This window comes from Talpa occidentalis, unplaced genomic scaffold (assembly GCF_014898055.3).
Source record: "Talpa occidentalis isolate TD23 unplaced genomic scaffold, MPIMG_talOcc4v2.1 talOcc4.15, whole genome shotgun sequence".
Classification (NCBI taxonomy): Eukaryota; Metazoa; Chordata; class Mammalia; order Eulipotyphla; family Talpidae; genus Talpa; species Talpa occidentalis.
Genome location: NW_023601543.1, coordinates 10,331,633 through 10,355,024, shown reverse-complemented (window position 1 = coordinate 10,355,024; position 23,392 = coordinate 10,331,633). Strand labels below are relative to the sequence as shown.

The 23,392-nt window shown below is 42.0% G+C and overlaps 1 protein-coding gene across 1 annotated transcript in view; it reads right to left on the bottom strand.

Moving 5' to 3' along the window:
- The window catches only part of ARHGEF6 (Rac/Cdc42 guanine nucleotide exchange factor 6), a 97,112-nt gene that overhangs the window by 14,864 nt on the left and 58,856 nt on the right, over positions 1–23,392 (bottom strand). Inside the window, exons 10-15 of the mRNA XM_037512801.2 lie at positions 21,545–21,578; positions 8,912–9,050; positions 6,152–6,211; positions 3,975–4,121; positions 1,569–1,655; positions 668–746 (exon numbers count right to left, since the gene is read on the bottom strand). Of these exons, the coding sequence (XP_037368698.1) occupies positions 668–746; positions 1,569–1,655; positions 3,975–4,121; positions 6,152–6,211; positions 8,912–9,050; positions 21,545–21,578 (546 nt within the window). The remainder of the gene's footprint in view (positions 1–667; positions 747–1,568; positions 1,656–3,974; positions 4,122–6,151; positions 6,212–8,911; positions 9,051–21,544; positions 21,579–23,392) is intronic.

Sequence of the window (23,392 nt, the reverse complement as noted above, 5' to 3'; positions counted from 1 at the left end):
ATACTGCTTTATCCAATATCAAACTTGAAACAAGATCCAACTAAGACGGGTTAAAATCTTTGGGCCAACACCATATCCTGGGCTCCCCACTGGGAAATAAGGGGGAAAGGCCTGGGGCCATTTGCCCAGTGTTGGCCTTGGGCCACATCAGTAGAAAAGGGCAACCATTATATGTAAATCACACCGGCCTGGCAAAAGGCCAGGGAGCATTATCGAGGCCTGGCATTTGGCTCAATTTGTGAAGAAGCTTCATGGTTTTTCAGCACTTTTTAGAAATACAACCAAATCTTGCTAATTCATAGGCTGATGATAAAATTGCGGATAAAATCCACATCTTTGGCTCCTCTGCCACCAGGAAATAGATGACAGAAGGAAGAGAAAATTGCATTTACATCAGTCCATTTTGTTATTAGCTCTAACAAGTAGCTCTTATGCGAGAGAAGATTGAAACTAATGGCAAAGTGGAGGCTTTTGAATGACCAGGAGACTTCTCTGTTCTATTGCCACTGTACCCTAATTATCCCAGGAAATGGAATATACTTCTCTAAGCCATGTAAAACTTGCGCCCAGACTGTATAACAGAAAATAATAGCATTTATTTATTTAAAGCCCACTTCATTCCGAAAAGGATTTGAAGTAGCTGCATGAAAAAGAGAAAATGACCTACCTGTGATTTCAAATGTGCAGTCATTCCCTTCAATTTCATCTAATCTAGTCACTGCCATTCCCGCTGTTGGCATTTTTCCCTATCAGAAAAGGAAGATTCCCATTAATTCTGTGGTTATACAAGCCTGCGCTTATTTCCATTCGCTTTCCTGACTCTCTCAGGAATCACTGCTAAATTATGGCTAGATATATTTTTCCGGTCTGTCAACACATAATCTGTTTCCCCACTCCAAATTTTAATCAGGCAAGAAAGCAAGAGGGGAACTGTGGATTGTGTTTAGCTAAACCCCTAAAACCATCAGGTCAGGATTTACAAGCAGTTTATTTTCTAACACATTTTCATGAGAATCCATGAGCAAAATAAAGACTGAAATTTTACTAGTCATTGCCAGACCAAGATACAACAGGCAATGGGAATATATAATACTCTGTATTTTGGGAGCAGCCCGAAGGAAGTTTCATTTCCTAAGGAGTTTAATGACTTGCATCTAAGAATCCCGAATCATGTGAAGTGACTGTAATAATACAACCACAGCAGCAAGCCCCAGGTTCTGTATTTTCTCAGCAATAAAGATACACTGTGGGCTTGTAAAATACTGCTGCTCATTTACCTAGCTGCAGACTTAGATTTCTATTTATACATTCAAAACCTAGCTCATAGCCAGAGCAGTGGACAATCAGGTAATTTAGCAATACAAAGTAATACATTGCATTATAGTAATACAAAGGTCTTTGATATAAGGGACATCTGCTCTGATAAGCTATTTAATTACAATGAAGGATCAGAACATTCTGTTCTTTTCTGACTGGAGCTTTTAATGCCAGAGCGGAGATATAGCATCTAGATGGAAATCTTTTTTCATTATGGGTCCTGCTATTTGTTTTATATGAAGTCTACTAACCTGATAGATAAAGCCACTCATCCGAGGACTTGCAGATAACATTATCAAGACACTTGAAAATAACATAAGGTACCGCTCCTCTTTTTCCTGAAGTGGAATGAAAAATATTCAGTGGAGATAGAAAATGGATATTTTGTTCACTAAGAATTTCTGGAATAAGTTTTTGTAATATAAACAACATATTTTTTAAAGATACCCAACGTGAAAGTATAAAATCGTAGAATTTTACTTTGAAATGGACATCAACCTGAAGTTGATCTCTGTCCTTCCAGCACATAAAGCTAAATACAAATAACCTTATTGTTTCCCAAGTAGGTAAGCCTGCGAGGCCAGGTCCATACCTCCCTTCCCAGGCTGCAGCCATAACACAAAATTAGTGTCTCGGTTCAGAAAACGCAAATGACTTTACTTTGAAAAGTGGCAAAGTGATGGGGTTTTTGGGTGATAGGAAATGTATTACATGGTAACATGTATGTTAAATTCTTATTCATAAAAATTACTTAGTGAGAACAAGAGAATTATTCTAACCACATAAAGCAAAGAAGTCAATGATTTTTAAAATGGGACGAAAGGAAATTTTGCATAGCAGAAGCCCTTTGAGTCCCTTAAACACATAGGCAGTTCAGAGGTGCAAGCAAGGACAGTCAGCTTACATGTCTAGCAGTCTACCTGTAGTTATCTTACGCCCCTTCTGTCTCTGTCCTCATGAGAAGAGCAAGCTTTGGAGACTACTCTTCTAGCAAGTGCTGTGCAATCACTTGCCTCTTTCTTGTGCTCGGTTTTCTTTAAACATCTCATCTCTCCTTCCAGCAGCCTCTCCTGTGGAACTAGCCTTTGCTATTCGACCTTTAACCTATGCACAGCCCCTGTCCTGCTAGGCCTGCTTGCCCCTGTGGCTCCTGATACATGACGCCCTGTTTCTTAACATTTTATTGCCAAATGATTTCTTGTCTTTATCTTCTCTCTATCCATCCCTCCCTAACTGCATCCCATTGCTCTCTGAGAGTCATCAATGACTGCCTTCCAGCACAATCCAGTGGCTTCCTCTTGGTGTCCATGTCTTGACCTCTGAACCTTCTGCTGTGTTCAGCAAGCTGACCACTTTCCAGTGCTCCTCCTGGAATTACCAGGTCATCCTCCCACCCCCCAATTCTCCTCTCTTCCTCTTTGTCTTTTCCTGGCACCGATTCCTCCTCTCTTTACCCAAGAGGTTTATTCCAAAGTTGTGAAAGACTAATAGTTAGGCTCGCTGCATTAACCTTCCCCAGGGTACCAGTGCTTTAAATGAGATTAACCCAAAATAATGAATCTCTGACAGAAACCTGTCAGGGAGGATGGGAAGTTGTTCGGGGAGGGAGAGCATCCGAGAGATCGCCCCAGGGTGACATAACCAACCTCCTTCCCCTCCCCATCCTCTTCCTAAAAAACATAATCCATCTTCAGCCCTCTCTGGTTCTCTCCAGGTATTTCCTTCCTAGGAAGGCACATCTGTCAGAGACCTCTAAATCCCTGCCTCCAACTGACCACCCACCCACATTCTGTGTTGTTTAACAGCCAATTACAAGACATCTCCCCCGGGATACCCAAGGTCACTTGAAAGTCAATGGGTCTAAAGTGCCATCATCACTGCCTCAGGCCCATGGGTGACCACTTCCTACAAACGTCCTCTTTTAACTTTTCTACAGAAGTTCACACACTTCCTACACTTTTGTCTTTCTCAGATGTGCCCCTTAAGTTTCATTCTCTCCACAGCTACCTTCCTCAGGCCGATGATCACTTTCCAATCACTTGGGTTTTCTGTTTCTTAACCCCTTCACCCCCCTGCAGTTTACCTGACATGCACGGATGTCAGATCAAATACCGTAAACTCCTGCCACATGGAACTCTGTTTCCTATTGTCTGCTGTGTCAGTCTGACCTATTCTTGCCTGACGCTTAAGGCCCTTCATAATCTCAGTCTGACTCAGTCCAACTCTGTCATGCCACCGGGCAAGCTTCCTTCACTCCTGACAGACGGGCTTGCTCGCTATCCCGAGGCCCACATTCCTGTCCTCCCCTGACATGAGAATGAACTGTATCTCAGGAAACCTTCCCTCGTCTCTGCATGGCCCCTCGACTTGATGTCTTCTTAGGGGCGTCTTCTGGCTCTCCCCCTCCTCTGAGCTTCTAGGGGTTCTGCTATTGAGACTCACTATCTGACTTGCATCTGACTGAGTTCTCTGAAGGACAGGACTAATGCTTGCTCTTTCCTCCCTGCTCCCACAGCACTGACCACAACACTGGGTACAGAATAAAAGCTCATTTTTTTATTGGAATGTTCAAGTATTTTGACCTTGATGGAAAAGCAAATAAAGGAAGCAAAACAGCAAAGATGGAAGAAAAGGTGTGGAGACTGACAACACCTTACCTCGCATGTGCCATACTGCACCATTACTTGTGACATAAAAATCACATTTCCCAAGGTCTTAATATCCTCCCCTTCCCATGCCTGAATAGGCTCTGAAAGTATCTGCAACTCCAGCTGCTTTCTCTTCCTTAGATCTTGGCACTGCCCCTATACAACCAAAGCAGAACAGAATGGAATGAGGATTCTTATGAAACAGACCTAAAATACGACCAAGTAATGTGTGGCTTTGACTCCCAGATTCCTACTGAGTCCTTATCACTTAGTATGAATCCTATCACCAGATTCATTCTTGATGGACAGATCGACTTACTACCCTAAATCTCTAGCCACGAGCCTCCAAGAGTTTGATAAAGAGCTACTTTTCATTTTGCCAAAACATCAAGACAAAATGGTAGAAGAGGCTTGTTTCTCCCTCTCTGCAAAGAGTATGGGAAGATTAGCAGCAGAATCATACCAAAGAAGGCAGGGGGCATACGGGAGGTTCAGATCTCTTGGGGGGTCCTGGTTCTAGCTCCTCTCCATTGAGGCACTCGGCATAAAAAACACATTACTTACAAGGCAATTTGTTTTTCTAACATATGCTCAGTTTCCAATTAAGGAATACTTATTTAAAAAAAAAAAACACAAAAATGTCTCCAGGAGTTATACAAAAGGAAAAGATTAAATCCTATGTCACAGTGAAATGAATTAACATATGCACATAATGCTTAATGAAACATACACACTGCCCTATATTTTGTTTAGGGACTAGTAGCAGATTGCAATGAAAAAATATGAAATTAATATTTGTTCCTAAAAGGATTAGGAAAAGCAGATACAACTGAATTTCAAGAGTACAAACTAAATATACAAATCAAGAAACAACATATGCGGCATGAGTATGGACAGACTGACTGATGGATTGGCTGACAGGTTATCTTACAGTAATTTAATGCTATTCACTCCAAATTGAGTATGAAAATAAGCATACATTTAGTAAAAGGCGAAAGATTTACATGATCTGAAGAGAAACCAGAGTATGAAAATAAGCATACATTTAGTTATGTTATTGTTTCCAAATTAATGTTATAGTTTTTTGGGGGGTATCTTCTATAAAATCTCTACTGTCCCTTCATTTAGCTAAATGGAAGCTTGAAGAAATAAATTCATTGCACAAATTTAGAAGTAATAAATATAATAAATATATAAATAAATACATAGAATAAATATATAAATCTCAAAACAAGTATTACGACATGTAAAATGATCAGAAAGAAATAAGGGTTCTAAAGGAGGCAATTATGATTCCATTTACATGGGGAGAATAAAGTGGACAGAACTTATGATAAACACCATGGTGGCCATGGGCTGTTCTATTACACTGAACCACGTAAAACTGCCAATATTTACCTGCTTCTTGACCATGAAAACAGCCATTTTAACTTAAAAAATACCTTAAACTGGTCTTCAACTTGTGATTTAACTGATTTCAACAACAGGGTGATGGTAAATACTGCATCTCAACCTTGCAGCAAGAATCAACAACTAAACGTGGCTCCCAATCACCAGGAAGGCAACAGAAATGTCTCAAATGAAATGGAACTTAATCCATCACCCCAAATCACATTTTGTTTCCTCCTAAAATGGCACCAAATGGTTTTACATCAATGAGTTCAAGAAGACCCATTCACCATCACAGTCAAGAAACAAGACTATAGGTTCTTTGATAGCAATCTATATAAAGCAAATGTATTGTAGCAGGTTGTTTTCCTTTCAGATTTGATGAAGGATTTATTTTTCACTTGCAAAAAATAAACACGCACCTTTGGCATCAGTAGGTGATGATGAGGCCAGTATTGATGCCAATCAGTGAACGACTAGCTGCACAGGCATAAGATGAGCAACATGGGGGTAAAGACAAAGAGACAAAAGGAAACCCCCCACCTACACAGCAGCGCTTAATGTGGCAGAGACTTCAAATGTGAGTGCTTTATACCCTCGGCCTGGCAAGCTTTCATAGGCAAGCATGATTTTTGGAAGACAAAATTAAATGAAACAATCACTGCGATACTGTCACTAAAGCTTCTTGTTTCCACTCTGAAGACCTTTGCATAAGGAAAGAAACGTTACACACAATCACTTTTTTTCAGGAACGAAGCATACGAAATGGAGAATTATAATTTTAGAGTCTCACCTACCATGAGGGTTTTGAATGCTACGATCGCTTTCAGAATATCCTGATGATCTGGATGCGTGTCCTATTAAGGGAATACATTTTAAAACAATATTAAATGAGAATGGATCAGTGATCAGCAAGGCCTAGGGGCGGGAGGAGGGTGAGGCGGCAAATAGATAGAAAAAGGGAATTTGGGGTAGAGGGTAAAGCAACTGTCTATCTCAATTGTCGTGCTAGTAACCAAATCTATTCATGTATTAAAATTCATAGAACTATATAGCAAAAGAAAAAAGTGAAGTTTACTGTATGCTAACGTGAAGATTGGAAAATAAAGCCGCATTTGCCCATTTGGAATCTCAGCACTTCCAGTCATTGCGGTTTAAGAAATTACAGCATCTAATAACACATCAGATATTTGAGAACCACACACTAGGTTCAAGTTCTACTCTACAGTTTGCTACCATTTCCCTTTGCTCTTTAGATAATCGAAATTATTATTTGAGTCATGTTGGGATGATTAGTTGTTAGTAAATGACACTAGGTAACAAATGGTGGGCACAGAATGGTGGTTAGAGAAAAATCAATCCAATCTCATTTGCTAAAATGCCTCCATTTTCTTTGGGCAGCCACAACATGGCAGTTGGGAAGACATTCCAAGTTGCACAGCCTGTGCTCCTTCGGCAACGTCATGACGACACACTTTCCGCGCCCGGCAACCTACAGCCCTGAGAAGTGGAGAGCACAGTAATGGCTTGGAGGACTCACACCGCTATAACAGTTTATGAAGGGACAGGAGAAATTCTTGAGGGTAGATATATGCCTAACCTTGGGGCCTAAGGGGTGTAGACGTGCGCCTAATGTGGGGCTACATGTATACCTGAGGTTTGGAATTCAGCTGAAGACAAAATCTGCTGCTCCCCCAGCCTGGGGTGCTTAAACACCGAGCTGCGCAGATGAGGAGGTCTGCCCCACACCCAAGGACAAGCATTCCTTGTGAGGAGAAAGGGGGTATCCTTTGATATTTAAATTGCTCCTTACCAAAGTCAACTGATAATGGAGAAGTTCAAGCTCTACTCTACAGTTAGCCAGCGGCCATGCTACCTGGGCCAGAAAGGTAGGTAAATGTGTCACCCAGCGGTGAGCTAATGTAAAGGGGCTCATTATCTGATGGCGGCAGACATACAAACAGGCTCCCATACAAGGAAGGCGAAGAAAGAAGACCTAGGCAGTAGGGGCGTTGGGGATTTTTCTCCCCAAATATGCACTTAATAGTGCATATTCATACTTCAGTACTAAGCAGAAACAGAAACTGGGGCCACTAATTTCTGGACTTTTGTAATAAGAAAGGGAGGGCAAACCTCAAACAGTTCAGTGAAGTAGCTTAGCTTTTGGAAAGGCATCAAGAGGTCAACACCTTCCTGAGCCCCCCTGGAATTTCATTCGGGTAGGCCACCCCCCCCCCCCCCCCCCCCCCCCCCCCCCCCCCCCCCCCCCCCCCCCCCCCCCCCGCTGCCTCCAGTTTTCTGGCAGGTCACATAATCTGAGAATGTGGTTTCACTCAGCACACATACTTTCAATCCTTTCAAACACTGACAAGACTGGCAGCGTGCAACCTTTTTCTTTAAAGATAATCAAACCCTTTAAAACCTCAAAATCTTTCCCCAGACACAGGAAGAGCAAGTAGGGTAAATGCAGCCCTCCACCGCCCGTGGGCCCTCCTCTGCTACCCACACCTTAGTCCCCTATGCTAGATGGTGCAAGAGCACATCAGAAAACTCTCACTATTGATTGGTTTTTAATAACAGGATTTGGGTTCTTGAAAAAATATCCAATTATCAGGTCTGGCTACAACTTTTAACATTTAGAAAAGATTATTGCTGTGCTTCAGCTATGACAAGTGAATTTATAAACAAAAATGCGAGGCAGCTTTGATGTGGACATGTGGAGCCACAGATTAAGAGGGTCATTTATTAATCTTCAAGGAAATACCAGAATCTTGCACTGTGATCCAGAATCCCAAAGCTGAATGACCACAGCATTCTAGAGATACATGTTCCTGTCCACAGGGAAAGTGCCCTTTGGATATTGTTTTGCTTTGTTTATCTCCCACAGTGAAGTTTGTTAATATGCCAGAACAGAAATGTCCAGCTTGATTTTGATTGAGCCGCCATCTACACATGAGAGGGCAGAACAAAACCCAAGTCAACAAGTTAGTATAGGCTTGCAGAAGGATGGAAGCTAGGGGGCAAGAGGAAGGAGGGAGAATAATCGTGGGCATTTAGCACTAATAGATGGATTTCCAGTTCTGAGTAAGACCCGGGGGCCTAAGGTGACTAGAGTTAATAACACTATATTGTCTACTTGAAAGTTGCTACTTGAGTAGATCTTAAGTGTTCTCGAGATGATGGCTGCGTTAACTGACTTGGTGGTGATCATCATTTCACAGTGTGTGCATATATTACATCATCACATTGCACACCCAAAAACAATCACATGGTATATCCTTAATGTATATAGTTCTCATTTCTCGCTCATACCTCAATACAGGTGAGAAAAAATATATAAAAATGAGTAAGAGATTAAAAATATCTTCAATGGGGAACATAAAATGTCCCTTTCTTATTTTGCTACATAAAGAGGAAAACTAGAAGCCCGGGAAGAAGGAAGATTGGATAATGGAAATTGTGAGATGCAGGCTTTTCCCGAATTCCCCTGCAAAGCTAGCTCGGAGGCCCAGCACAGGTGCGTGCTTGGCATCTGGCTGGAAAGCTGCCTTCCTTACCTCCATGTGTCGCTCCAGCTCCTGTAAGAGGGTCACATACTTTTCCAGGCGCATGAATGGTTTGCTGAGGCTTGTCGTTAAAATGAGGATGCCCGGGCTGGCCGCACCTTGACTTTCCATAAACTGTTCCAGATCATCACTAGCCAAAGAAGGCAGATCATTTTATTACTGTTAAATATGCCATATCGAAATTACTAAGTGCACATTATTTCACACAATAAAATTAAAATGTATTTCAGCAGCTCCTAGAAGTCTGATTGTAGAATGGAGGCTACCAGATGAGGAGGGGGAGGGTGAAGAGCCAAGTGGGGAGGGGCCCCTGGACTGCGGTGGAGACTATGGCACCCTGATGGAGGGTGTGCTATGGCCACCTACATCTGAGGAGGTGTGAACCGACACCTCTGAGTCATAGACACTGTACTAAACCAATGTGACCTCAATTGAAAAATTAATTAGGGCCTCCCCTGGTGGCACAGGCAGTTGAGTGCAGCGCTGTGAAGCTGTCCGCAGCCTCTGCAGTGCCGGTTCAATCCTGGCCGGCCAGTGAGGGTCCCACATGGTGTGGCAGACTTCTTGCCCGCTGCTCCCCTCAGCACTGTATTTCGTCAGTCTGCCTGTTCTGTTTCCCGCTCTGTCTCTGGTGAATCCTCTCACCCTCCGGCGCATCTGGCCTGTACCCTGGTTCTTGTATAAATAAATAATAATAAAAAATAATTAAAAACAATCAAATAAAATTAAAAAGTAAAAATGTGTATCAGTATGCTGTCGGATTCATTTCCGCTCACTGCAGTAAGCCTTTGTTGGTTTCTCCTCACTCGATTAGCATTGTGCCTAGCACTGAAGCTACAGTGGTGCATCTGAGGCATCATTTGCTCATCCATCGGTTATTTACTGAGTATCTACTAAGTGAGTGAAGATACAGCAGTGAACAAAAAACAACCCTTTTCCTTAAGGGGCCTGCAACAGAACAGTTTATCAGGGATGACCTAACATAGTCCTTGGTCACCGCCAACATTCCAGTTACTGGCTGGTTAGATGCTGAGGGTGGTCATTTACTGAGCATTCCCTGTCACCACGGCACTGACTTACAATGTTCTAGAATCATGCTCTAAATTCAGATAGCAGCCTTTCTGTATGACTAACCACAAAGTCACTAGGATCTTAAACCTAGGCTCTTAGCCTAGGATCTTACGGCAGGGCCACACACCACCCAGGCAATTCCATATGGCAACAACTTGGTTGAAAAAAAAAAAAACAAAAATGATTGTATTAATATGCTATGAACTGTGGCCTGTAAATGTCTAACTCAAAGCTGGTGCTTTCTCTGCCCTTTTGTACCTTCTGGATTATTTCTTCCAACAGAACATTGAGTCGTGGGGCTACAAGATCTACACAAAATATACAGAGGGAAACCTACTGCCTACGACAGTGTATTTTGAAACTTCTGCTTATCCCTTGACCCCTGACCTCCTTGCTTCTCCAATCAGTCATAGGTCTTCCCACCTCTGGCTATGCCTTTCCACGCCGCCTTCATTCAGGTCTTCATGTCATCCCATCCACCATTCAAGTAGTAACCCCGGCTCCCAGGCCTTATCGCTTCTGAACCACCTTTTCTGCAGACTGCCACTTCAACCCCCTTGTGCTGCTATGTAAGAACCTCTGATCACCTGCTAGATCGAGCTTTAACTTTTTCGATTCCTACTGGCCCCACCAATCTTTCTTACTGCTCTCCAAATGGAACCCTCTACTGTACAAAGTGACCTATTTAGTCTCCCTAGAACACATCTTATGAAGTGGTTCGTAATAGTAGTGGTGTTGCAAGAAGTTGTGGAATGTGTCCCAAGAAACTTGCTAGCAGTCATCAAATATCAGGGGGTTGGGAATGGGGTGGATTGCAGGTCATCCTGTTGAAAAGACAGTCTTTCTCCTTGGGCTTTTGTAAGCAGGACAGAAAAGGATGTAGTTTCAGCTTCAGCACCAGCAGCCTTGAATGTCACAAGTCTATCAGGCTGGAAATCGCTACCTTCAGGGAAGCTAGATCTCGTCAGAGTGGTGATATCTAACCATCTATTTATCTACTTTTGCAATCTTGCTCCAGAAGCAGCTGGGAAGAACAAAGTGCCCTGCGGTTGGAGTCATGAAATCCTGGCTCTCTCCTCAAGCTTGGGCAGACTGGTACGGGAGACAGATAAAAAACCTGCTCCTACTAAGGGTAGCTACTGTTGCATGCTAAGATCTTTGCAGACTTCGTTCTTGTTTAAGATAAAAAACATTTCAACACAGGTGCTATCTTCCTTTTTCAGATGAGAAACCCAAGACTCAGAAAGGACAAGTCAATGGTCAGCTAAGCTGGGGTTCAGACCCAAGTCTGAAGTGAGAACCTCAGGGCTTCCCATGGCCCATAAGGCCTCTGTATTGGTAAGTATTTTGTAAACTTTAAAGTAGTCAACAGATGCATTTTTGTTAGGATTATTATTATTCCAAGGCAAACACTTGAGAAAATCACATCTTTAAAAATTACTAAGCTGTGATTTCCAGCCAAATGGAAATTCAATTGATGTTTAATTTCCAATCAAGAGCATAAAGTGCACAAAGAGGTTTAAAAATTCATCACATATTAAATATAATTAGGAAAATAACTGAAATTTGGAGAGTGCATTTGAGTAGAAATGTAATTTAGAGAAAATCGCCTTCCTAATTTCTTTTCAATTTGGTAAACAAGTCTTATTTTTTCTTTCCATCAAGGAATAACTGCTGGCATCCGGAAGGTTGTGTGCTAATTGATATAGGAGTTGCAACAATTAAAAGCCGATGCTAATGTGCGCTCTATTACTTTCCATGCAGTGCTCTAACTCCTAGGTTTGTTGAATACAAAAGAATTTTTAAAATTTTCAATCTAACATGCAATCAGTATTTTAGAACAAAAAACCTAGCCATCGGGAAGAAAACAACACTTTACTAATGCAACAAAAGAACAAAACTGTCTTAGACAGTCAGTGCTCATGGTGATAAATAGATTCTAAAAGATGCGTTTTACTTAGCCAAATAAATTTAATATACAAATCATGATCGTGATTCACAAATATAATAGGTAAATATATATCATCACACCAAAGAACAACTGGTCTTTATTTATTTATTTATTTATTTTTGTGGGACCCTTGCCAGCGGCCGGGGAATGAACTGGCGCTGCTGAGGCTATGGGCAACCTCGCAGCCCAGCGCTCAACCCAGTGCTCAACCGCTGCACCACCAGGGGAGGCCCAACAACTGGTCTTTGAAACACAGTTCTAGGGCCTCCCCGGTGGCACAGTGGGTTGAGCGCAGCGCTATGAAGCTGTCTGCAGCCTCTGCAGCACTGGTTCTATCCCAGCTGGCAGGCGAGAATCCCACATGGCGCAGCAGACCTCTCCTGTCTTGCCCGCTGCTCCCCTCAGCAGTGTATTTCTTCAGTCTGCCTGTTCTGTTCCCCGCTTTTTCTCTGGTGAATCCTCTCACCCTCCCGTGGTGCTGGCCTTTACCCTAGTTCTTGTATAAAAATAATAAATAAATCTTAAAAAAAAATTTCTAAGCTTTATACAACCAATTTGAATTGTCAGTGGGTTAAAACTTGCTTTTCAAGCTTAACATGTTCCGTATATGTGATGTGATGCAATCGACGCTGTTTTCAACATATGAGTGGTCACAAGGTCAACATGAATTTGTCTTAAAGGATGTACTGTGGACGGGACGCCGGCCCCTCCAGAAAGCCATGGAAACGACTGTACAGTATGAGGCTACCACAGACCACACCGAGGCTTCGGTGGCATCTTGTATCAAGATCCACTTTTTTGGCAGATAACTCTACCTGGAGCAGTTCTGGAAAAGGAACAGCCATTTCCCCACCCTTCCCCTCCCTCCCTGCCTTCCAGGGGAATCACTGTGGGGGAGGGGGAGGGATGTGAGGCTTGAGGGTCTGGGAGGCCTCTCCCACTGGGTCAGGAAGACCTGCGTTATCCTTTTACATGTACTCAGTCCCACATGACAGGCTGTCTGCTTCTTTTTTGTCCCTTCCACTTTTCGTTGTGATTAGTCTGACTTGTTCCTGGTTCCTCAAAGACAGAGACAGAACAGCTCTGCTCTCAGAATTTCTCCTATGTTCCATGTCCCCAAAGCAAGGGCACAGCTCTGGGTTTTTCTCAAAGTGTCTGTCGCTGACAGCAATGGTTTACAGACAATGATTACGCCTAGCAAGAGGGAAAGAACCTCGCTGTTTGTAATACTCGCCGTGAAGGAGGGAAGTGAGGCCCACGTCTGTCCAGGCGCTTTGCCTCCTCTCTCCGCCTCTCTTAACTCTGGCTCCTCTGTTGTGAAAGGATGGATGCCACATCGAAGCACGGGGGAATATTTGGGTATTTACGGGTATTTTTGTAAGGGAGAGGTTCAAGAAGAAATAAGAAACCAGAGCTGCTGTGGCAAGGCAGAAGGGGAGAGAGAGGGGAAATCCCAAAAGACCTCACTCGGGGGATAGCAAAAGACTGGGACAGTCATTCAAATATATGTAAATATGGGGGACACACTGAGATGGGGGTCTGCTTATGTCTTCAAATTCAGATACTATATTACTCCATTTTAACAAGCTGCCTGTATCCGAACATGCACTGATACAGCTGCAGGCCTTCTCATTGGCCGTTGTCAGGAGCATTGCTGGTCTGGTGGTGCCACCTGCAGGCAGAAAGGGACAAGTGCACCTGACTGGCCTGCTCCCGCCGGAAGTCCTCTTCCAGCTTCCACACAGGTAGCTTCAGCAGGGAAAGCACAGAAATCGACCAATATCCCTATTTAGTTTGAAACCTTCATCTAAAACAAGGTCTTAATCTGAATTTTCTGTGAATTTCACACAAGTATGCTTTGTCTCTAGTGTGTCAGCATAAATTACCACAAAATTCAAGTAAAATAGCTGAGACTGTATTAGAAGCACACCTGAGGAAAAGCACTAGTTCATTTCATTTTCAATCCTTACGTGTAAATAAACCATGAAGATAAAGATTCAGTTTTATGGGACTCCAGTGAGCCTTCCATCATTTCTTTTTTTTTAAGATTTATTTATGCATACAAGAACTGGGATACAGACCAGAGGTGTGGGGGGTGAGAGGGTTCACCAGAGACAGAATGGGGAGCAGAACGGGCGGATCTACTGAAATACACTGCTGAGGGGAGAGGCCGGTGAGACAGGAGAGGCCTGCTGTGCCATGTGGGTAGCTCCCTGGCTGGGGATTGAACTCGTGCTGCAGTGGTTGCAGACAGCTTCATAGTTCTACGTCTTAACCCCTTGTACCACCAGGGAGGCCCCGAGCCTTCCATCATTTCAAGGGATATTATAAAAGTCTCAAAAAAACATAACAAAAAAAAATCAAGCAAACCACAGTATAATAATTATTGTCAATGTTAAGAATGTTATAACAGAAACATCTCTAAATACCACAAAAGCCTGCCATTTCAGGTACACCTTTATCTTTCTGGTATTTATCTAAAAGTGCTATCCTCAGATCAGAAGGAGAATATGTGCTCATATAAATAGTAAGTTAACATGAAGGAGATCTCTTTTTATTGGTATTTAGAAATTTTCCTTTATACATATAGGGTGTTTATACATTCATCACAGGAAAAAGTACCTCTGAACCGTTTTTTTTTTTAAATATATATTACAATAAGTGGCAAAGTATTAAAACATTCTTAGAAATTATAAAAACAAATTCAGGACTGTTTTACCTCTTGTGAGCGAGGGAGGGTAAGGAAATATTGGCGAGTACACTTTCATTAGGACTCTAATTGCAGCTATAATTTGTTTCTTAAGTTAAATGGTGGGTATCTGTGTATGCTTTATCTTTGTTCTTTGTGTGCTTAAAATATACATTTTTTTCTTCTAAAAAACAACTAGTAGCTGGTAGAAGATGAAAGAATGCAGAAATGGGGAGTGACAACAAGAACTTTGTGTTATATCCCGGGTGCTATATGCTGAGTTCTTTTCATTTACTCTTCATACCAACCTTGCAAAGTAGGTATTTTTTTCCTTTTCACAAGCCAAGGTAAGAGCCTAAGAAATTAAATGAATTGCCTTAGGTAACACAGCTTCAAAGTGGCAGAGCTTTAAACTGAGACAGTGCAGAGGTGGTAGAAAGTTTACACGGAGAGCAAGGGGTGGCACAGAGCGGCTTACAAGGAAATAGCGGGGACTTCCACTTTTGGGATGGCGGCATGAGATGCTCCAATGACCCATCCTCCCCCCATGAAATAAGCATAGCTGGTATAAACACCACCATTTATAGTGTCTAAAAACTGTTCGAATGGAAGATGATAAGCAAAAAACACTTAAGAAAATACTGTAATACTCAAAAGAGAGGGACCTCCCGGGTGGCGCAGCGGTTGAGCGCTGGGTTGCGAAGCTGCCCGCAGCCTCTGCAGCGCCAGTTCGATCCCCGGCTGCCCCCCGGCCACTGGAGGAGGGTGCCACATGGCGCGCAGACCCCTCCTGCCGCCCGCTGCTCCCCTCAGCAGTGTACTTCGGTTCTTCTGCCTGCTCTGCTCCCCGCTCTGGCTCTGGTGGATTCTCTCACCCTCCCGCGCTTCTGACTGTACCCAGTGCTTGTATAAACAAAACAAACAAACAAATAAATAAAACATGCCTCTATTAAAAAAAACACCTCAAAAGAGGGAATGTTCATGGCAATTGAAGCATGACCTGCTCTGCCTCTCTTCCTCCCTCTTAGTTTATCTTAATGGAAGTGCCACTGCAAGCAAGTATGGCTAAAAGACAGGGCTCCCTCTCACTCAGCACCCAAAGGACACAACATCTCTTTAGCACATCTCATCAGTTTCAACTCTCAGTTGAAGAACCTCAATGTCTGGTGAGAGTGACTGAGAAATTGAAGGCTCCCTTCTCTACTCAGCTTCCACTCATAGGGAAGAAGTTCTACCCCAGGCTAAAAATAATGGGACTCAATCACCCTCAACCCAGCTCACTTGTAGGGCAGAGGTTCTGTGCTGGGAAGGTCAAACACAGGAGACCATAAGGTATCGCCCTACCCAGTGCCCTCAGTAGTGCCTTGAAGATTTTTCCCAGAGAGGAAGTCTAAGGGAACAGAGAGCACTGAAGCTTTTCCCAAAAGGGGCTGACTTTATTTGAAATCGAGTGTGGGGAAATTCAAACCTAAAGAATCTTGCAATGAAGATTTCGGTGGTAAGCAAATAAGAGGACGCTGGTAGCTCTTCTTAAGAGTAACAAGCCAAGTCGTAGGTCAACTAGGTCACTAGAGAGAACGGAGGTGGGGGGGGGGAGCTAAGAGGTGCCAAGAAGGGTCAGAACAAACTTCAAAGAATGGTCTCAGAAACTAGCTCTACCTGAACTAAATTGGATCAGATGGTGGATCAATTTATGCCCCAGGAAACTGTCTAAAACATTAGAGCAATCAGATGGAAATCACTGGAGCCTAACAACTGAGTGTGATACCAAATGGGGCCAGATAGCTTACAGAGGGATCAGAGAGCAAGACAGCCAGCGCGAGCCCTGCTAAATCACTGTCATTTCAGGGGGATTGTGTGCAAGACCGAGGCTGTGGAGTGATCTCAGAGTTTGTATACCGTGGGGGAAATAAGCCCCACTAAAATAATTTAGTCAGGTTACTAAACAAATAAACAAAATCAAACTCCAGAGGAAAGGGGAAGAGAGTCAGTATCCAGATTTCTTAAATCTAAACTTGCATATAGTGTCTTGTTGTCAACAAAAGATTATGTGACACACAAACAAGAATGTGTGACCCATATAACAAGGGGGAAAAAGACAACATAAAAATAAATGCCAGGTTGAACAAAGACTTCAAAGTAGTTATTATAAATGTGCTACCAGAACAAAGGAAACTATGCTTAAAGAAATAAAGGAAGCTCCAATGACAACGTTCCATCAAACACTGAATATCATTAAAGAGATAAAAAATTATTTTAAAAAGAACCAAAAGAGGGCCTCCCTGGTGGCACAGCGGTTGAGCGCTGGGTTGCGAAGCTGCCCGCTGCCTCTGCAGCGCCGGTTCGATCCCCGGCTGCTCTCCGGCCACCGGAGGAGGGTCCCACATGGTGCGCAGACCTCTCCTGCCGCCCGCTGCTCCCCTCAGCAGTGTCCTTCGGTCCTTCTGCCTGCTCTGCTCCCCGCTCTGGCTCTGGTGAATTCTCTCACCCTCCCGCGCTTCTGACTGTACCCAGTGCTTGTATAAATAAATAAAAAAAATAAAAAATCTTTTAAAAAATTTTTTAAAAAAAGAAAAAGAACCAAAAGAAAATTCTTGAATTAAAAAATATAATAACTGAAATTTCAATTTTCACTGTAGGTGAAAGAATCAGTGAATTTAAAGAGAAATTGATAGAAATTATGCAAAAAAATAAAGAAGAAAACGAATAAAGAAAAATTAACTGAGTCTCAGGGAAATATGGGACATCTTTGGGCCTCCCCGGTGGTGCAGCGGTTGAGCGCTGGGCTGCGAAGCTGCCCGCAGCCTCTGCAGCACCAGTTCGATCCCCGACCACCAGGCGAGGGTCCCACAGGGTGCACAGACCTCTCCTGCCACGCCCGCCGCTCCCCTCAGCAGTGTACTTTATCAGTCTGCCTGTTCTGCTCTCTGCTCTGGCTCTGGTGGATCCTCTCACCCTCCCGTGCATCTGGCCTGTACCCCAGTTCTTGTATAAACAAACAAACAAATAAATAAATCTTAAAAAAAAAACACAAATATGGGACATATTTAAGTACAACAACATATGCATGGTGAGCAAACCAAAAGGGGAGGAGGGAGAAAATGGAGCAGAAAAAAATATTTGAAGAAATAGTGACAGAAAGCTTCCCCAACTTGAGGAAAATATTAATCTGCACATTCAAGAAGTTCAGGGAACTTTAAACAGGATTGTGCAAAGAGATCCATACACACAAATATTATAGAATTGCTGAAATACAAAAATCTTGAAAAGAGGAAGAGAAAAAACAAGTCATCATGAGATAGGGAATGTGAATAAGATGAACAGCTAATTTCTGACCAGAATTAGTGGAGCTCAGAAAGGCATAAGAGATCATAGCCAAAGTAACGAGAGAAACAAAATTGCCTATCAAGAATTCTGTATTCAGGGCCTCCCTGGTGGCGCAGCGGTTGAGCGCTGGGTTGCGAAGCTGCCCGCGGCCTCTGCGGCGCGGGTTCGATCCCCGGCTGCTCCCCGGCCACTGGAGGAGGGTCCCACATGGCGCGCAGACCTCTCCTGCCGCCCGCTGCTCCCCTCAGCAGTGTACCTCGGTCCTTCTGCCTGTTCTGCTCCCCGCTCTGGCTCTGGTGAATTCTCTCACCCTCCCGCGCTTCTGACTGTACCCAGTGTATGTATAAACAAACAAACAAACAAATAAATAAATAAATAAAACATGCCTCTATAAAAAAAAAAAAAAGAATTCTGTATTCATCCAAATTTTTTTGAAAAATGAAGGTGGAATGAAAACATTCCCAGAGAAACAAAAACTGAGAGAATTCTTTGCTAAAGACCCACCTTGCAAGAAATACTAAAGTTATTGGATAAAATTAAGTAAAATCAGATGTAAATTCATATTTACATATTAAAACATCGCAGAAAATCATGTAATGATGAAAAACATATTAATACATATTTCTTCTTCTTTTAACAGAAAAATAATTGTAAAAAGTAATATTTTATCTTTGTGTGTTGGGCCTATAAAATATAGAAATATTTTATAGCACACTGGAAGGGGTGGAAATGTTGCTCTATTAGAATAAGGATATGATACCAGATAGTAATTCTGCCACAGGAAAAAACAGAGATAAACAAATGGTAAGCAAGAATGTTACCATAACAAATGCTATAAATATATCCTTGTTCCTATTTCTTCTTTCAGTTTCATTAATAAATATAAAAAATAATTATGATGATGTAAAATTGGGTTTTAACATATACATGTAATGTGTATAATTGTAACATGAAAAGGGAAGTGGAAATAGAGCTATACTAAGAGTAATATTTTTATAGTTCACTAGAATTATGTTAATGTGAATATGAAGTAGATTCAAACAAGTTAAGACATATATGGAAAGACTCACAACAAATGCTAAAAATTATTTCAAAAAATTATTAAAGAAATTCTAGTTTCAACTCTGGCAAGCAATTGGAAGTAATCATTACTCTCCTCACAACAAGAGGAAACACTAAACAAATAGAGTACCAATGGTTTTTCTAGGATCCACTGAGAATTGAGATCACTGACAAAATTACCACCCTAAAATCTAGAAAGACAGATAGAGCAAATTAGAGCAGAGGTCAGAAGTCACCGTGGCCAGTAACTGGTAGGGACACTTCAGTGGTAAGTTTGATGAATTGCAAGATTCTGAGTGTGGAACAACTTGACAGGTAAAAGTTCCGGGACCCAGTCTTGGGGACCCCAAAACTTTTGTGGATTTTGCATCCAGGAACCCAAACACATTTTCATAATGAAGATCAGAGAAAAATCCCCTTGTGTTTCAAGAAGGGTAGAGAAAAATAACCATTATATAATGCTCCCAGAATATTTCTCCATGCAAAGGCTTGCTCTTCAAGGGAACTGATATTGCAAACATTGACAAACTGAAGGGAGAAATGGAGAGCAACAGGATGATAGTAGGGGATCTGCAAACTCTAGGGAAGCCACTAAATTTTTTCAGAGGAATTATCATACATAATGAAAGAAGAGAAAATAAGGTCAGGTAAATATGTAATTATACAGCGATAGCAGTAAGAGGGGGTATTAAAGAAACAAAAAGTGCAATGAATAGGAAACAGTTACAAACATGGTAGATATTCTTTTAGATATTCTTTTAAAGGTGTGTTTATTTATGCATACAAGAACTGGTAGATATTAACCCAACTGCATCAATAATGATTTTAAATGTGAATGGTCTAAATATGCCGATTAAAAGACAGCAACTGTCAGAGTGGGTATAAAAACAAAACTCAACTGTTTATTGTCTACAAGACACAGATTAAAAGAAACAGGCTCTCACCCGTTGCTCCCCTCAGCAGTGTATTTCAGTCAATAGCCTGTTGTGTTCCCCACTCTGTCTCTGGTGAATCCTCTCACCCCCCCATATCTCTGGCCTACACCCCAGTTCTTCTACACAAAAAATAAATAAAAATTTAAAAAAGAAACAAACTGTAAATAGATATATTAGCAATATCAAAAGATAGCTGGGCAAAAGGGGTGTCTTGGTTGGTAGTGGATATCTGGTGGCGAGTGAGGTGAGAAAACGCCATCTTGGAACCAATACAGTGTTATAAACTAATGTTACCTCAACAAAAAAAAATTTTTTAAAAAAAAGATAATGGGACTAGTTACAGTAAGTTCAGAAAAACCTTGCATCAGAACAAGAAAAATAAAGAGGAAGCGTTACAGAGACAAAGGGCCAATACTCCAACAAGACAAAACAATCCTTAATGTGAATGCACCCAAGAGAACATCAAAATGCATGAGGTAACAACTGATAAAACTGAAAGAGAAATGATAAATCCACTGTTCTGGTTAGAGACTTCACCATTGCTCTATCAGGAATCATCAGATCCAACAGATCAAAAATTAGTTAAGAATATAGTTGAACTGAGCAGCATTATTTTTTTAAAGATTTATTTATTTATGCATACAAGAACTGGGGTACAGGCCAGAAGCACAGGGGTGGGGGTTAGAGGATTTACCAGAGACAGAGTGGGGAGCAGAACAGGCAGACTGACTGAAATACACTGCTGAGGGGAGCAGTGGGAGAGCCAGGAGAGGTCTGCTGTGCCATGTGGGTCAGCATCCTGGCCGGGGATGGAACTCATGCTGCAGAGGCTGCAAATAGCTTCATAGGTTGTGTCTTAACCCCTTGCGCCACCAGGGAGGCCCCTGAGCAGCATTATTAATGTAGTAGATATAACTGATTTTTTTTTTTTAAGATTTATTTATTTATTTATTTATAAAAGCACTGGGTACAGTCAGAAGCACGGGAGGGTGAGAGAATTCACCAGAGCCAGAGAGGGGAACAGAACAGGCAGACTGATGAAATACACTGCTGAGGGGGAGCAGCGGGCACGGCAGGAGAGGTCTGCGCACCATGTGGGATCCTCGCTGGCGGCCGGGGATCAAACTGGTGCTGCAGAGGCTGCGGGCAGCTTCGCAGCCCAGCGCTCAACCACTGAGCCACCAGGGAGGCTCTATGTGAGTCATTTCTCAACAAGACAAATAACCCAATCTAAAAATAAGCAAGGAATCTGAATAAATATTTCTCCAAATGAAAAGGTACAAATTTCCAATAAGCACATGAAAGATACTCAACATTACTAATCATTAGAAAAATCTAAGTCAACATTAGAACGAGGTATCACTTCACACCGTCTAGGATGGGCTAACAAAAAAAGAGTGATAATAACAAATGTTAAGGATACAGAGCAAACAGAGGGCTCATGCATTGTAGGTGAGAATTGGTGCAGTCACTTTGGAAAACAATCCAACAGTTCCTCTGAAAGTGAAACAGAATTACCAGATGACCCAGCAATTCTCTTGGCACTTACCCAAGAGAAATGAAGATGTTATGTTCACACAAAGACTCACACATACATGTTGACAGCAGCCCCATTCACGATCCCTGTCCATAAACAGGCAAAGGGAAGAACACTATGCAGTATCTGTGTCACAGAATATTTTTTTTGGCAAGTTGAAAAATGAAGTACTTTGGTGGTGGGTGTGGTGTGGTGACATACATCAGAAGAGGTGTGACCCCCACATCCCTAAATCATACACAGTGTTGTAAACCAACGTTACCCTCCATAAACAGCAATACAATTTTAAAAAAAGGTTTTTCATTAAAAAAATAAATTAAAAAATGAAGTGCTGATAAGTGCTACAATGTGGATGAATCTCAAAAACATTATGTTTAGTGAAAGAAACCAGACATAAAAGACCATGTGTTGTGAGTCCACTTAAATGAAATGTCCAGAATAGGCAAATCCATAGTAATGTAATGTATTTTCATGGTTGCCTTAGATTACCAGCGGGAAGCACCTGTTAATGAGTTCAGGTTTATTTGGGGAGTGATGACAATGTTCTAAAATTGATTGTGGTGAGGTTGCACAACTCTGAATATATTAAAAATAATTTTTAGACCTATTCCCACCCCTCCTCCTACTAAAAATAATTTAACTGTACACTTTAAACAGGTGAACTGTATAGTATGCAAATTTCATGTTGATAAAGCAGTTATATACAAAAGACTATGGCAATGATTATTCTTCTAAGCTTGGTGGTGGGTACATGTGTGCTCGTTAGATTACCACCCTTTACATTTGCATTTAGATTCTCTTTGCATGTAAAATACATACCTAAGTGAAAAAAAAATTGACAAGTCTAACAGACCTGGATTCTAATTGTGGCTTAACACTTAACAGCTATGAGTTCTTGGTCAGATGACTTAACCTTTCAATGTCTTATCTGTAAAGCAGAGGAGGTAATAATAGTAACTCCCTCACAGGCTCATCCATCATGTGCCTGGCACACTGTCAGTGTTATTATTAGCTAATGTTGGCTCCAGGCAGTGTAGTCACTAGTCCAAATAGTCCAGCTTCATAGCTACTCTTTCTTTAGACTCCAACGTCCATATTCACTGTCCCTCAAGAGTCCTCCACTTTGATCACAGGAATAAAATTGAGCTTCAAGTAAGATCTACTGAATTTTACCTTTGAAACCTCTCTATTTAACAGTTCTTATAAAAGCCAAGACATCTCCTAACAAACTAGAACAAAACCCAAAATTTCCACCACTTCTGAGCATTGGTGACAAGCAGTATTCTAGCTTGGTTCTGGAAGTTTAAGTCTTGACCAGATTAAGAGAATATGCTTGTCAGTGTTGAGCAGCCACCAGAATCCAAGCCCACTCTAAGTCTAGTCTCCAGGTTGCCACAAGAACCTGCATGTGTTGTCCTCGCTATGGCCCCACCTGGATTTCTAGCACATGCCCTTCAAAGCTGAAAGCACATCTTCAAGTCTGTCATACCGTGTTCTGGCCCAGACAAATGTGCCAGTGACCATGTCGGGGGTGGGTAGTCAGAAGGAGAGGAAGGATAGGAGAGATGTGAAGTTATGTGGACTCTTAAAGGAAACACTATTTTGCTGTTTTTCATGCATCTGGAAATTTATGTTCATGCAAATTTTTATCAGAGCCCTTTGCTTAAAGTACCTGAACACACAGTTCACAGTGCTAGTTTCCACTAGCACTTCCACCTTCCCCTCCTAATAACTGCCTTAACCACAGCACTAATGGAGACTTCCTCCACCAGACAAAGGGAAAGTGAACAGTTTGGCCATTTGTCAGCCACTAGGATGAAACTCTCCTGGGGGTAGGGGAAGGCCAAAGCATTGGATCTAAATAGAACTTCACCTCAGGAAAGCCTTCTCTGTTCTTCCC